This window comes from Macrosteles quadrilineatus, unplaced genomic scaffold (genome assembly GCF_028750875.1).
Source record: "Macrosteles quadrilineatus isolate MER2022 unplaced genomic scaffold, UCM_ALF_1.0 Scaffold_7__1_contigs__length_78375512, whole genome shotgun sequence".
NCBI classification, from domain to species: Eukaryota; Metazoa; Arthropoda; class Insecta; order Hemiptera; family Cicadellidae; genus Macrosteles; species Macrosteles quadrilineatus.
Genome location: NW_026542600.1, coordinates 26,904,987 through 26,922,672, shown reverse-complemented (window position 1 = coordinate 26,922,672; position 17,686 = coordinate 26,904,987). Strand labels below are relative to the sequence as shown.

Sequence of the window (17,686 nt, the reverse complement as noted above, 5' to 3'; positions counted from 1 at the left end):
AAAACTACAAATAAAATTTCTAAACTCACAGTTTACTAGATTCAAATTACTCTGGTGTTTGAGAAAATATTTTGAGATGATAAATAACTCTTCAGCGCCTGTTTGAAATTAACGAAATTAACATTGCTCTTATGGCGGGCAAAACCAAGATGACCGTTAGCTTCCATGGACCCCCTTGGAGCACAACTCAAAACTTCAAAGAACATTTCTAATCTCACAGTATAGGCCTACTAACATTGCTATTTTCAATTAGCAAATATTCGGAGAAAATCTATCAAAATATGCAAATTTACTTTGACAGTCATTCGTTCACTGTGTAATAAACTATCCAAAAACATAGACACGACAAAGCTTGTTCAAACAATTCTCCTTTTGGAGTACAGAAGTAATGCATTAGTACAGCACCACTCCTCAGCCAAATCAATCTTCATTCTTCCACATTCCAAAGTTTCACTTTTCTAGGCCTCTTAATCTTCCAGCTATTCTTTGTACAATCCACTTTTTTGAATTATTGATGAACCAGTACACTTTACTGTTACGTTACCTGCGACTAGAATTCCTTCTCTCTAATACCAGCTATCATCTCTAGCTTGCTCCTCCATTTACACTTTCACCATTTTGTAATCAACAAACTCAACTACAGGTGGGTTTCTTCGGTAACATTTTGCACTGCAAAAACTACAACGAAGCATTATTATTCTCGTGTTAATTATGTTACAACAATTAAACGGTGTCAACAGCGTGCGTAAAATGCCTACTTAAAATCTACCTGGCAAGAAGGTTGAGCCAAAGGTTTAACTGTAGTTAACATTACCAATCATTTTCAAAACATTCGCTGTTACACATATTGACTTCATTATTTCAGTGTTGTCATTTAACAGTATATTCATCTTAGAGCTATTACCTAATAGCGTATATAAAATATTTTAAACAGTTTTAGTCCAAAAGTATGAGTTTTCTATACTGGGTATGTTCATAAACGAAGGATAACCAATACTACTTCTGGGATCTTTAAGTTAGAAGTGTCTAATATTAACAGTTTTCTATCAGAATGTTCACAAAAATTATTGATATTCATCTTTTAAATGTGTATTTTAAAAGTCTTCAACAAGAAACGTCATTGTACTTAAATTTAAAATTACAAAAGAAAAAACAAATAACAAATTAAAACAAAAGTAAATTAACACCTTGATTAAAACCCAATATGAATAAATTGTGCTCAAGGAGTACTTAGGTGAGCTGATACTAGGAACACATAGAGTTATCAAACAAAAATGGAAAAAACATGAAATGAAGTTGTTGTTAATGTTTACACATACATATATATCCTTAAGTAAGCAATGTACAGGAATTAAGTTATTGACGTGGAAAACGCATTGATGCAAAATTGATACACGCAGCATTTTCTAGCTAGCTATCAATATGTTCAAAGAAGAATATGTATACTCGGAAAATAATGAATATTTAGCTATGAAATAGCAATGTAAACAGAAAGTACAGTTACATTAGTGAAAATTGCTTGTGACATATACTTACTACATCATAAACTATATAACAAATTACTGATCCATAATTAATTCGAATCGATTCTCGGGACTTTTGCTTTAGTCTTGAACCGTACAAATGAAACTGCTCACCATACCTGAAACGGCTCACCATACCTGAAATGGCTCACCTTACCTGAAACTGCTCATCATACCTGAAATGGCTCACCTTACCTGAAACTGCTCATCATACCTGAAATGGCTCACCTTACCTGAAACTGCTCATCATACCTGAAATGGCTCACCTTACCTGAAACTGCTCATCATACCTGAAATGGCTCACCTTACCTGAAACTGCTCATCATACCTGAAATGGCTCACCTTACCTGAAACTGCTCACCATACCTGAAACTGCTCATCATACCTGAAATGGCTCACCATACCTGAAACTGCTCACCATACCTGAAACTGCTCGCCATACCTGAAACTCCTAACTGAAGAAATTATCTGAAGACCTAACCTACAATCACATAAACATTAAACATTTTTTTAACATTGTTGTTGAATTTTTTCACACCCGGGGTTTCAGTATGCCTAGAATGAGACCTTGGCCTTTTTACTTGTTAAACATGTGCAATGTTTGTGAACATATCATCACCAGATTCCTTCATATAAAATGTACTTCACACAGTTTCAATAGCCTTTGTAACTCCTCTATATGTTGGAAGTTGAAGGGTCCTTACTCTGCTGCTTGCAATGGTGATTTAACATCACGATACCTTGACCGGTAAAGCCATTCAAACCTAGTCATGAGATGACACCATGATTATGAGAAGTACAGTGTCCGATTTACCATGGTCGAATACGAGATTCGAGTAATTGTGAAAAATAAACGTTCAGTACCTGAATCTATTTTAAAATCCATAGTAATTTAATTCTTTACTACGCAATTATTTCTTTTGACGAATCTAGTAATATATTATAAAATATCATTTTTTTAACATCTAAGTTCACTAATTTTTAAAATTGACTTGTATTTTTTTCATATTTTCAAACACTTAAGCCACGGTGAGGTAAAATAGGCAATCCGATAGTGTAAGAACAACAACCTATTTTGCCGTGTTAGAAGATACACAGTCTTAGAATGAAAAATTGTGTTATTTATTGCACCTCAACTTAATATGACCAAGTACATATTTGTACTTGGTTATATTTGGTCGTTCTTATTAGATATGTAAATTTGTCAATACTCTCAACTCAAAAAGAATGTAGTCTTTTCCGGTTTTTAACTATTTCAGACACACTCTTAAAATCCCAACGACCCACTTTGTGATTTCTCCTTTAGTAAAAAATGTATCATTCAGTAGAGGTGTTAAAATTATGCCTGAAGTGCCAAGATTTAAAACAATATTTTAAACCATTTGTTTGCTTAGATAATATTGATAGTGTTAATTACCTACCTAATTTTTGGATATCAGACTCTCATTTAAGAGAACTTTCCCTAATTTGTTTGTGTGCTTGTTTTATGATATGATGGTCCATAAAATACTCATTAGTCATGAGAATCTATTGGTAATAGAAAATATTAATCTTATCGAGTGTTGTAAGCCAAAACACAAACAGAATTCAAAATGCATGGTCCATTTTTTCTAGTAAAATAGTTTGATGAATACAACCAAACATTGTACTGTAGTATGGGTTGCATTGAGAATTAAACAGGTAAACATTGTAAGCATGACACGAATGTTTCAACTTATATTTTTATAAAAAATCAAATAATTGCTAAAAAAAGTTTCATACTGTTGTTGTATTTCTTTGATTGAACCGAAGGGAACAAATCTCAGATATTCTCTAACCCAAATACTATACAGTGTTAATAATTATTACGACTTACGTCAATCAATCCAGTTGGGTGATTGGTACTCAGTGTGACAAAACTTTTTTGGTGTAAGTACAAAGTAAATGAAGTGTGATGATGCATATCGAATGATCCAAGTCTAAAAATTAGCTTTCCAAAAAATTATTTTATGTTTAAAAAAAAAACATGCTTTTAAACTTAATACAGTGTTTTCTCAATTATCTGTATATGGATTTGAGTAGATAATGTCATTTTCGTGTTCTACATCAAATTTTGAACAAGAATAATAGATAATTACGGAGGATCAGTTGTAAAAACTCCATTGTAAATAGATTCAAAGATAAAAATTAAGATGTTTGATAAAAATTTAAAAAACAATGGTCTATTGTACTGTATTTTCACACCCTGTATACAAGAAAGTGTCGGAATATGCTAAAAACTGCGGCATTTTATAAGCTTCCCAACCATAAGCTACACCATTGAGCTTTATGTCTGCTTATGTACGCTTTTAGTGGTCTGAAGACTACAAAGCATTGTGTCTTTAACATTTAAAACATAGAAAGTCTGCATGTATTAAGCAAAAGGTGTATTTTTGTTTCAGCTTGAACAGTAAAAACAGTAAAAAATGTTCCCTATTTTCTGGTATTCAAACCACTAAAACAAACAAAAAAATATCTAAACCTCAATAGTGTAGCACATGGTGCACCACATAGCAATAGTGTACCACCAAACATAAACAATAATAACAAACTATTAATTGATAATACTTTATTAAAATACCCTGTACAAATACAAACACTTACCAATTGGTTTCCTCCACATCAATAGAAAGTCGCCGGCTTACAACTTGTGGGTATTGTAATCGTGATCGTAAAACTCAAACTCGTGAGGTTTTACGTCGTAAAATTATAACCGACGGTTTATAAGACACGAAATAATTAGTCTGGGGGATAGCGATTAATTTTATCAATATCAACTAAATACGAGAAAGTTGGAGAGAGCCTGAGATAAGGAGTTGAAGGTCGCGGCGCGACGGGAGACAGGTTGTGGCAGTATCGTGGTGACTGCGCAGCGCTAAACCTCGTATAGACCTGCGCAGTGCACTGGCAGCGCAGACCGGTGCCGGCACGGAGTGTACAATAGTGTGACAGTGTTATGTGTGCTAAGTGAACTAATCTTCATTGGATTACCATCTTACGTTTGACTCGATTGAAAGTAAGCTTGAATAATAACAGTAGAGGTTCGATAATAAAAAAACATAGCACGAAACTCTACAAAATTAGTGTAAGCATTTTTCAATGTTTGGATTTAGTTGGAAACTATATATTATATTAGATAGTATGACAGTCAATTTACACTATTAAGATATAAAAAATAAATTTTAATTAAATGCTTAGTTCCAGATGAACAAATTTCAATTTGTATTATGTTTTTCTGATTGTCTTGTATATATTTTTAAACTTGGCTCTTCTTAATAAATATTAACTATTTTTTATGTACACTATTTAACATGCAGATATTATTTTACAGATCATACTTTTATCTGTAAGAACATCTTTAAGAGACACTTGTTTAAACCCTGCAACCCTTCATTGATTTTCTTTGATATATATATCAAGCTTGTGAGCTAAACACGTTAAAGCAGTATTTCAATTATATGTTAGTAAAACATGTTTTTGTGAAACTTTTATTATTTATCATTATATCAATCGACGATATACTAGGATGAAAAATGTTGACGTAACTCTATATTTGCATCAACATGGGCTAAAGATCAGCTCCAGTGCTTGAAATATATATCGATGCAAATATTGGCAAGATATATTAGCACTGCAGTAATGGCATACAAATTAAGAAAAAATATTTCTTGATATTATTTTATTTACAATCCAGAGGCTACATATGGAATATACGTTTATACCCTTATCTTATATTCTGTAAGATTAAGATTACATGTTTAAGCCATTTCTTAAGCGTCTCGGAATAAATGTTTAACTATTATATACACTACACACTACACAATGAATTATAACATATATTATAATATTATATTATATTATTATTATGTGCTTCTCGATATTTAAAAATAATGATTACAATAATATGAAACGATTTAAAACTACAAACTAATTGTTTTATTTTACCAATGATTATAATGATATCAGACAATATTTAGTACTCTGAAGTACAATATAATTTATTAAAACATTAAACTAAAGCCGTAAACATAGAATGTGGTAATCGAGAGTAAATTTGTGACATTTGTCATTGAGTGTGTTTGTGGGAATCGTAACTAAATCCATAATCTCGTTGTTATTCATAGCTAACTTCAAACTTTGCGTTGTTAAAAATAAATTTAAGACATTCTTGTCCAGGTTTCCTGGCTAAGAATAGGCTTCAACAAATTGAACGTCAAAGATTGATACTGTTAAATATTTATGCTCGAAACAGGAGTTCTCTGTTAGAAAAAAAACATGACTTGTGTTATTATAACGCTCGAATTAAAATTATATTCCGTGGAAAACTATTTCCTTAAGTTTAACTAACTAGTTCCATAAGTGCGTTTACAAACAAATACCGTTCGTTTAACCCTTGACAAATCCTGGTGAAAATTTTTAACCGTCAGTCTTATAGTTACTAACTTATAAATGCAATCTCGGAGCTTAGTATTTTTATTTTGTACAAATCAGTTTTATAAAAACGGAGTAAATAAATAATTTAATGTTATTATGCGTTTTTATTTTGCTATTTCTCAAAAATGTAATTGTAAATTATGTAGCTGATTGAAGCTTTATGTGTTCATTACAATATCCTTTATATTAAGAAAGTGACGAATTGTTATTTATGTTTGCATCCAGAATGTGAACATAACACACATGAGGATGTAGCCATTAATTATGAATTTGAATGCTATGTGGAACTGTCTACTTTTGTATGTAAATACTAAGCCATCCCACCGCCATACACGAACATTTAAGTACAACCAAGGTAATTTCAGTAAATAACATTAAAAACTACCAAATCAAGTTCTTGATTACAGAGTCGGTATATTTTTCATGGTTCTAAAATGAGTTTTATTTGGGGACTCCCTCAAAACTTTATACTTAAAATCCCCTTAATTTTTCAGCTGAAATCAAAATATTCTTCAATAATAAATACTAATCTTAATTTCAATTTAAATGATTAGCGGCTGACCTCAAATTAGCATGTTTGGACATGGACATTGTTTCATTGTAATGAAAATAGCATTTTCTTGCTGCTAAAGAATTGCAATGCTGTTTTTTTTTATACAAAAGAACAAAGATATTACCCTTTCTCAGTTATTTACCAATATATCAGTCTGTGTGTAGCATTAAGGATTGCATATTCTATTAAAATGGACGCCATAAGAAAAAAACAACTAATTTGTGATAAAACTAGAGTTTGTTTGGTTAAATTCATAATATATAAATACACAAAGTACGCTAAATGCAAAATAAAATCTATTTAGCAACTAAACATAATTCACTGAAAAATAAAGAAAATACGGCTAAAGAAACCTGTAAAATATGGAAATGTTTTACTTGTTTCCCCGTAAGTAATGTGATTATGTCACAGCAAATGTTGTGATACGCCCTCCGAGTTATAATATTAAATAAACAATGTTACCAGTGAACCACGTTTCGCTATTTACTATTCTTAAAGGAAATCACTTCTTCACTCACACCATCGTCACGGAAACTTTCCTCCATTCAACTTCTTCAATCTCTTGACATTCCCGCTCTTTGCCGTATTAATTCCATTGTGAAAGCTAATTATGGCCCACCTTTACACCTGGGAACACTTTCCGTCCCTGGTGTGTGAGTGGTGCGATTGCTGAAAAACCTTCCCTTTTATACTTTTGTTCCAGGATTTAAAAACCACTGAAATCTTTTGTGTTATTGAGTATTTTACTATGACAAATAAAAACCCCGTGAAGAAATAGTGAGTTAGTTGAACTACTTAATTTTGACAAATATCTGAGAGTGTACTCCATCAAAACATTAGTAAGTTTACCTATGGATCAGAGAAAACTCATTCAGCGGCAGGTACCTACTATAGAAACCAAAAAAAAATTTATTGGTTTTAATGCCTTGTTGATTCGCATTACATAGTAAATATTTCAAACGAAACCCCGGTTCCTCTTTTAAATGCGTAACATATGATATAAGAATTGGAAGTAACTGTTATGTTGACCAGTAGGACATGGTTTTGGCTCGAACTGCCTATTCCGTGGCCAATAGTGCCAATGTCTCGGTCACCGTATATTCAATTACAGGTAGGTGCGGCATTTAGTACTATTCCGTTCCCTACCCATTCCGGATCACGATTTCAGAGTGTGGTTAGTCATTCAGGGACGTCATTATTCCACGTTATCAGTATTGATCTAAAATTATGGAAATACTCATTACAGTTTATTTACTTAAAATGCGTACTTTCATTGAAATGATTCATTAGCTTTTGACACTATACAGGGTGGTAAAAAAGTCCCTGGACAGTTAAATATTTTAAAAAATAATGCAGATAGAGCTACAATACTTGGTACAAAGTTACAGGGCATAAAACTCTATTTTAACACATATTCAGTGATCCAATAACTCTTCAGGGTTATTGGACCCCCCCCCCTCAGGGGGGGGGGGTAGCTCTTCAGGGGGGGGTTCAGGTTGGGGGGGGGACGGCCCTCAAGGAGTCGGAAGAAAATCTTAAATGGAAGCATAGGTCAATATGCACATCAAATTAAAGGTCTTTTTTAGTAGAATACAATGCCGCAAACCGTACTTCAAAAGGTTGATCCTGCGCAAAATGGCAGATGTTCAAAGATTTCTTGAATCCACCATTTTGAATCTTTGAACGACTGTAATTTTTTACTCAGGCATTCTTTTGAGCTTGAATTTACGGGATCGTAATCTACTAGTGAAGACCTTTAATTTGATGTGCATATCGACCTATGCTTACGTTAACAATTTTCTTCCGATTCCTAGGGCTGTGCCCGTGGAGTAAGCGTATAATAGCAATGTAAATTAAATGAATCTTTGAACAACTGTCATTTTGCGCAGGATCAATCTTTTGAAGTGCGGTTTGCGGCATTGTATTCTACTAAAAAAGACCTTTAATTTGATGTGCATATTGACCTATGCTTCCATTTAAGATTTTCTTCCGACTCCTTGTGGGCCGTCCCCCTGAAGAGTTATTGGATCACTGAATATGTGTTAAAATAGAATTTTATGCCCTGTAACTTTGTACCAAAGTATTGTAGCTCTATCTGCATTATTTTTTAAAATATTTAACTGTCCAGGGACTTTTTTACCACCCTGTATAAAATGTTTGTCCATTTCTGAAACTAAATCGATTGATCTTTGAGAAAGGTTTGTATGGCTATTCCATTTTATCTACGTATTTAAAGAATGTGTATAATTTCGTTAATAATAAAATTGAAATATTCATCCCTATCCAAACCCGACCCAACTTACATTGAAATGTACCGAATTAGGGATAACTAACGGGGTTTGACTTTATGATTTTCTACATTCAACAAAATCTTACCATAAATTGTCGTATAAAGCTGCTATGGAGATGGTTAGGAAGTTGTATAATGTATTATTTTCATAAAAATAAAATTGTTTTAAATCAAGCTCGTCCAAATGAGTCTATAATTACAGTTAGGGTTGAACCAACTCAGCTTTTTAAACATAACTCATAACACATTGAAACAAATAATTCTTTATTATTATGGTCCTTTTTGCATTGGTTATCGTCTCCCAGGTTTTCTAACGTTAGCGTTTTATTCATAAATACATTTCTCAGTGGAATAGATAATTTTCTACATTTCGTTAAAATTACTGGATCTATTCTAACTTAAAAATATCTTTTACGCACGATTTCAGACACTTAATAAAATCACAATCCTTCTGAATTTTACAAAAGTTTAAATAAGCGTTTTCCTTCATTCATCATTAGCCATAATCGACTTGAATACCTCTACACCTCAAAAATCAAGTTCCGATAATTATTTTTCATTAAAAACATGTAACATTTCAATTTGAAAGTGATCGTAATCCCTAATCGCCCGAGGCTAGCGTAGGTCGTCTACATTATCGGGCACGGGTTGGGCTGCAGAGAAGAAAGTTGTCTTTAAAATGTAGTTATTTAAATGCAGGTTTCATTAATGGATCGGTGCTTATAACTGGTTCTCTACATCATCTCAGCTAAATCGCCGCTCTTACAAGAATGTCCAATGTAATTTTGTAATGTAAAAAGTACAAGGCGAAGAACGACCTTAAACATGTGAAACAGGCGTCTTTTCAGTTACGGTTTGTAATTCGTTTGGTAGAATATTTCACTCACAAGAAAACTAAAATATGTTCTAAAATAAGTACTATAGCTAAAAATATGAGTTTGCCGCTAAAACTGTATCATCCTCCGAATAAGGATTTGTTGTTTAAATATAGGAACTCAAACAGTCTAGACGTACAGTATTTTGTTTAATTTTTACAAGTTGTGTTTTTATGTAACATTTGATAGATCTGGTAAACAAGCCAAGCTTAAAGTTAAAACTCAAATCTCATATTTGATGACTAGATATAAACTGACGCAGGACAATCTATTGGAAAAAGCAATCCAAACATCTAGTAACCAACGGTCGCTCCGAGAACTATCGAACTGATCACTTTTTGTTGTATGTGTTTCAAACAATAAATGCATGATGCATTTATACTAGAACTGATCAAATGGCTGTGTGGTATACAAACCGGAACTTTACTGAATTTCTAAACGGTTTACCAAAACTAGTCTCTTTATAAGCTTCAAAAAACTGGTATAAAATTATGTACAAGGTAGCGGAAAGGAAATTAGACACATTTAAATTTTTTTTCAATTTTAATATGTACATTTTCTCAATAGATTCTGAAGCTCTCACGTTTCTAAAAAAGTTTCAAAATGGTAGTAGGCCTACATCATACCTTACAATATTTTGCACTAAGATGTTTCATTTACTTGTAAAACCTTTCTATTTAAAACCACTCTTCGCCTAGTACTTATCGAGAAATATATTTCTACTGTTTTAAACATAAATACCGGTACTGAGAATTCTTATAATTCTAGACTACTTAAAGAAATAATGTTGACATAAATAAAAGATTTCATAAAAACATAGAGGGGAATTAATTATTAATATATTAAATCCTAATTGATTTTTCAAACGTCAGTTCATGTCATGTCATTAATTGCGAGACTTAACGCCTTGCTTGGTTGATAAAAATTGATCAATTAAAAAATACCTTTGAAAGAGATTCGCCAATTTTACATTTACTATTACGTAGGCCGGCTTAGGTGTTGACACTGTTATCCTAAACTTGGTTAAACAGCGTTCACAGTTTACACGCCTATAACTGATTCTCCTGCAATGTGAAACTTGAAATACAATTGTGACATTGCCAACAGAATATTCACTAAGCTTCACAATACCACATGATTACTGTCGTTTTGGTTCCTGATATTAAATTGAATGTCACGGCGATCAAACATTACCTATGATTCCTAAAAATACATTATAGAAGTAGCCTAGTTAGACTAACTAAAAGGACATAGAACTCTCGTTCTTTTCAGTAATTGTTAACGAATTTATTTTATTTAATAACAGGTATATTATTTAATTGTAACTAATTTTGTGGACACTTTATTCATAGAAATCTATTCATTCAAAACTTGACCAAAACTAGAGTAACTTTAAATACATGTAGGGTTTCTAAAATCTGAAAATTATTCGATTCCAGCTAGTGAAATATTCTAAACGTATAGGAAAAATGAAAAATATTGGTCATGTAAATACTTCCTCCAGCTATTTGCATATGTACATCCTTAACAAAATCAGACTTTTAATGTGTTACGGATATTAAATTTTCCCGACGATAAAAAAGTAAGACAATTTTCTCAGTAATAATTTTCAAATTGTACCATAAAAAGTATATCCATTAATTTCATTTTTTCGCTACATAATCGAGATCCATTGGATTCGCTCTATAACATTCGAAGAAAATCACATTTTACCTCAAATTCATTTACAGTTTCCTAAATCCGAAAACTATTCGATTCCAGTAATAGTGAACATTTCTGAACGTACTAATCACAATTTCTCCAGCCATTTCCAGATGTACAACCAGGCGCATTAACGGTAAGGCGTGCAATTTACTTTAATGGTGGGTTTGAGACGTATATCGGAGTCAAGGCTATGCTCGCTATGGCCAGTGACATAGGGCGATCATGCGATAATGCATGCTTTACTCAATGCCGTGTGAGGTATGATTGTTACATTATCATGTAATTTGGACCTTGTCGCCTGTCATTGATCACTGGGTGATTTTCCAAATCCAGTCAAAGACCAAGCCTTTCTACAGTTGGTAATGGAGCTGTACTGTTATGCACTTTTGTGGTAACACAATGTAAGAAAGAATGTTATTGAGACATGTATCAATTGCTGGATCAATACACCTTTCTGAATTCTTAAATACATACTTATAGTTGGTAACATGGTTGTGAGATTTTTAAACAAAATATTTACGTTTTTCAATGGATTATTGCAGTTTTTACGACAGAGTACTAATAATTAAGTCACCTGCAACTACCAGGACTCAAACATAAAGTATTTTAAATTTATTAAGATGGTCAATTAAATAACTACCAAGCAGTCTTAACCATGTTTTGAGATATTAATGTAGCACTAAATTATAAGTGAAAAGGCTATCTTATTATTTTGAGCTTACCCCCGTACTGATTTTCTTTACGTAAATTTACTCCGGTGGCCATGTAAACCCAAGATGATTTTTAGCTTCGCCAACAATCCGCCTCCATTCTTCTGATTCCTCCATATTCTGTACTTTCCTCTCTTGCTCCCAATCTTCTTACATCCTTCAGCACTTGGTCTCTCCACCGCAGCCTTGGTCTTCCTAAAGGTCTTCTACCATTGGGTCTTCATTATAAGTCAGTTTTATAAAGCTGAAGTTACCCCTTCTTCATACATGACTTAGCCAACTCGGTGTTTACTTTTTATTATTTAAATTATGTCTGGCTCAAGATAAATCTCTCTCAGTTCTCTATTTTTTTATCCTCCACACTCCTGCTTCATAAATAGGTTCTAATAGTTTTCTTATTGCCTTGTCTTTAAAAGTGATGAGTTTTCTTTCTGAATACTTTGTTAATACCCAAACTTCACAGCCATAAAGTATTATTGGTTATAGTATAGTTTCTTGATGAATATACGTGTATAAAATATGGTAAAAACTTTTACCTTTTATTATACCGTCTTGCGTATCAATATAATATTAGTAAAAAGCTAATTTCTAAGGGATTTTGGATGTTTTATTTACAATTTTATTTTAGCTCTTTGGGTCTTTCAGAACTAATCGCGATGCTTTAAGATTAAAAGATAAAATAGTGACTGGTACAAATTAAAACATGCGCCTTTTTATGGATTTAACTCAGTTGTGAAAAATACTATATCTTGTTAAATTAAAGGTTTCCGTAGAGTATCCTCTCAAACCACTTATTGAATTATACATCTAGTATTGATAGCGAAAACATTAAACTGGAAGTATGGAAGTCCACAGTTTGTAAGAATGGTTTAAATAAGAAATACTATACTTGCATTGGACTGCCCATTTGAATTTCTACTAAGTAAACTGAACAGAGCATTTTAGCATTGTTACTTTTTTTTAGGACGTTTCACTCAAAAGTTATCACTGGAATTAGTTGTTTTTAACAGTTTAAGCAATTTAGAGTCAAATTTCGCTGACAATCCCATTTTAAAACGAACTTGTAATAGTATATTACGTTACTAGCCCGGTAAGTGGTGTTTTACCGTGCGAGTACTTTAAAGCTTACCGGGCGAGTAACGTATGATACTTTACATCGTAATACATAGAATAGTTTTTAAATGCATGACACAATTTATTTAGGACATAACATAAATTATTTTTAAATAACAGAAAATAAAATAGATCGTCGCAGTTAACTGTTTATTTCATCAGCTGACTAAGTGCACGGTTAAAGTACATAACATTATTTTCCGTGCTTTGGCACGGTAAAAGGCAACTTTCCAGCCTGTTTCTGTGTAGTTAAAGTATTATTCATATCATATATGTGGCGATGATATCCTTTCGACATGGGCTTGTTCTATTCTTCGATCTTCCATTTCTCTCGTAATTAAGGCAATTCTATCTAGACAAAGGGAAAAACAAAATGGTAACAACAAAATGTAACAAAAGTAGTGTCCTCATGTATACATTTTAAAAGGTGTTTCGAGCTTTATTTTTTCACAAAATATTGTTACAATTCAAAATGTAGCTTCATTCATACTTATCAAGAACAGTTATCAGTAAATAAGATTTGTTTATGACTGGAATATAAATATCTTGTTCAAAATCCTTCAACCTTATTGATTTATCACTGAGATTAACTCGTAGTCTGATTCGCTGTTCAAAGATACAACACAGATCGGTGTAACTTTCCTCAACTGTTTATGAACATCGCAAATGTGAATCACAGAACCACAAAAAAACAAATGAACGACCTACATTCTCAACTTAAAGTTAAATCTCTTCGTCAACATTTGACATTATCTCCTCAAAACATGATGCTTCATAAGACCAGAATTGAAAACTTTTGATGTGTATGCTATTAAAGGTGTTATTACATAGTTTTTGTCTCTTGTTATTACAAAAGTGAAGGTGACTTGTACTTGTACAGTCGTGGGAATGTAACACAAGAGGCAGTGCGGGTTTCGGATGGGAGACTTCTCTACCACTCCCATCGCCCATCGCAAAAACCAGTTCCAGTTCTAGCAAACGGCCACTAGGCTCGGGGTCAGGGACAGCCGACGATACCAATGGAAATACAAACATCATCAAGTATCAATTATGTTAAGTGCTGTTTAAGACTGGAGATTCCCAACGTAGAAATCCTCTAGTGTAAAAGACAGAGTCCTTATTCAGTTGCCTATTAGAGCTGTTGGTTTAGTGTGTTTAGAACCGTCAGATACAATTTGACGCTGGTCCTTTACGGAATTTTAGACAATTGTTTTCGTCCGACACCTGTAGAAACTATACATCTTAAATAATCAAGCCTTCGTTTTATTTATCGTACAGCAAGAATGTGATATTTACTTGACACAGAACTAAATATTTTTACTATGCTGCGATAGATAGCTTAAAAAAAGTTTGCATTAAACTTCCTCAGTAAATCAATATATTCTGACCGCGCATTGATATCTATACCAATTTTGACTAGTTGCACTGGCTGCCATTGGAACGACGGCGGTATAGCCTCTGAAATAGCTACCACATATATTATATTACTGTAGTAGATCTCTTTGACTCGTAGTATCCCGTATCGCTCCCACTACTGTCGAGGTACACCAAAACCAAAACCTGTCTACTTTGTTGTTCAAGGTTAAATGTAACTTAAGTTCTGGATTTAGGTTACAACAACAAATACAATTTTTAATACAGATTATAAGCGTTTTATCAATGGCTATGCTATTATGGAAAATACAACTAAAGTTTCTGTTTCACCTAATCATTATAATAGTTGAAAAATAACATTTATTTGATATCATAACTAATAAAAGTCATTCTTATGTTACAGGGTTCAACCTGGTATCCAGCATGAGAAATGAGTGAGTGCTCCTGCGAAGCCGTACTGCTGGGCAGAGAACCGGTGAAAGGGACGGCCAACGCGGACAGTCTAGCAGGACAGATCCGCTTGGTCACCGCTCCCGGTCGTCCGGGGACCCTCGGCACCAAATGCCGGCTACGCTGCTCTAGGGACGGCATAGAGATCCGACCAGCGAAGCGACATGAAGACGAAGGGTTCGAGTCCGACGATGACGCTGTCTCTCAGACCTCATCGGACAGCAACTCTTCGACCTACTGTTTCGTGGAGGACCATGTGCTCAAAATCTCGGGTCCGGCGAGCTCAGGGTCCGCGGAGCCCTCCGTGGCCACTGACAGCGCCAACAGTAGCGGCGCGTCGGACAACGACGATGCTGAAAACTCTCTGAACCCTGTCCATCCTCTCCCATCACCTCCGTCCCACCCCCCTGCACTGCACGCGAAACCGAGAAAATGTTCCCCTGACGAATCCTCACCCTCGAGAGAACTGTACGCGTACAGCGATGTCGCCTTCTGCCATACGGACGCAGGGTACCCTAAAGTCCTTGTGTTGGTTATTAGAAAGAAATCTTTATCTATTAAAGAAGACGGACAATCCTCGACTGGACTAGAAGCCGTTATATTTCAGTGTAAAAGTGTACAGAGCGTAAGGGAAGTGTGTGCGAGCTATAAAGAATTTAGCCGCAGATTGAAAATGGACCTTCAATTCCGATATCCTCACAAAAGAAAAGAATCTTCTAATTCCTCGGGAACGCTTTACAGAAATGTATTTGACGTTTTACAAAATTCCATGACGACTTCTCCAGCAAATTCGACTTTTTTCAAAACCTCCCTTCATCACGTAGCTGACAAGACTCCTTCCATTATCAAAGAAGATTTTTCATCCTCTGATGCTAATAAGAAGTATAATTTAGTCCAACGGACAGACGGGGACGGTGTAACCCACATAGAAGTGTCCAAAGCTGCGACCGGCAACTACTTCGGCAGCGTGACGACTACAGACGAGTACTCCGGCTCATCCAGCATCATCAGCATCAGCACACCGGACGAGGGGAACTTGTTTATGTCCTCATCGATCGTCGTTCCCCACAGCCCTAGTCCCTCTTTCACCGAGACGTCTTCCAGCTCGGGAGAAATCGACGGAGTAATTTGCGCTGATATAGAATCTAGTCCAGAGTCAAACTCGAAAACCTTGCGAAAAACGACAAACCCTCTGATAGCCGAACCGAAAGATGAGAATGGTGAGAATAAAACTGACCCGCAAGTCAATCAAGACGTTCCTCCTAAGAGACCTCAGCGAGGTAAATACATAAAGAATAACGCGAAAGCGAAGCAATTGACGAAAAAAGAAGAAAAGCCGAGTGAAAACGAAAGTATCTTAAAAAAATCTCCAGCTCCTGAGCCACCGAAACAGTCAAGTAGCCAAGAGAAGGTAGTTAGAGGCCAGTTTATCAGAGTGAACGTGGACCAACAGCAACAGTCTCCTTCGCAGTTCTCTACTACACCCAGGCCAAGCCATCGACTGTTCAGCGAGTCGAGACCTTCCGGGCAGATGCTGTCGTACCCTGCCTGGAGCTTACCGTCACCGGTGACGTCAGTCTCGAGCAAGAGAGGACGAAGAACTAGAGAGGACGAGACAGACTACCGTAGCCGAGATGGGGGTTCCAAGGGTTACCAACGCCGCAGTCGTAGTAGTGGGGGAGGTCCTGGCAGAAGAACCACCAGTCCACCGGCGAGGCCTCTGGTCTACCGATACATAGACAATCTTCACCCCAAGCCTCTGTCCAACAAAGTGTTTGGTAAACTGAAGGAGATCGCCAACATTAACAACTCTTGTGTTGGGACCCTTTCTCGTAGAAGGAACAGCAGCGGGGATCTCTCCACCGTCCAGTTCTACACTTATTTAGAGCCTTCTCTCAAAGTGTCTACCACCTCAAAAAGCACAACCAACCTGAAATCCGTCATCAAAAAGAGAAATTGTAATGAAAACCTTGAACCGAAAAAAGTGACTTTTAGTGCTTACGCGACTGTACAAGTAGTGGACTGACTGTTAGTGTAAGGTTGTAACTAAAATTATTGTTGTAAATATGCTCCCAGGCATTTTAGTTAGGTAATTTTTCTTCAGTAAGCCTGTCTCTATTGTAATAATAAATACTTAATTATTACGTATCGATTTGACTTGAGTCCCATTTAGTCGCATGTACCTCCAGTGCAATATTGTGTTGACGTACGGGTTACCTTGAACACATTCAATTCCAAAATATTCGTTTTATTTATAGTTTTATAAACAAACATATGTTTTCTCAATACATGTTTTATAAAATAGTTTACATGTTTGTGTACATTTCTCATGAGAACCCAACACACAATCTATAATTATAGCTTTTAGTTGCCCTGTGGATAATCATAGCACACACTTCAGTGCAATTATGATTTATTGCATATATTCCATAATTACGTTGAAGTAAGCCTTTAGACAAAGCAAATTCATACAGTAGTTGCTTTATTAAGTTTTATTCAAACAGATTCACAATAAAATATGTTTGACACTTAGATCCACCCCCCAAAGATGTATCACCAGTAACCCAGTGGTACCTTAAGTTTGTTTAGAACGCGAAGAGTACAACTAATTCCTGTTTTGGTTGAATTCCAAAAGCCTGGAT

The 17,686-nt window shown here is 34.7% G+C and overlaps 1 protein-coding gene across 2 annotated transcripts in view; it reads left to right on the top strand.

Annotated features, from left to right (window-relative positions):
- LOC128998163 (uncharacterized) overlaps positions 1-17,323 on the top strand; it is a 35,611-nt gene extending 18,288 nt beyond the window's left edge. Inside the window, exons 1-2 of one of the 2 annotated variants that reach the window (XM_054424176.1) lie at positions 4,461-4,557; positions 14,998-17,323. In XM_054424176.1, the coding sequence (XP_054280151.1) occupies positions 15,025-17,070 (2,046 nt within the window). In that variant the 5' untranslated portion in view covers positions 4,461-4,557; positions 14,998-15,024 and the 3' untranslated portion in view covers positions 17,071-17,323. Of the gene's footprint in view, positions 1-4,460; positions 4,558-14,997 lie in introns of those variants that run through there. The other variant, XM_054424175.1, reaches the window with a different exon arrangement.
- Positions 17,324-17,686: the final 363 nt, after the last annotated feature.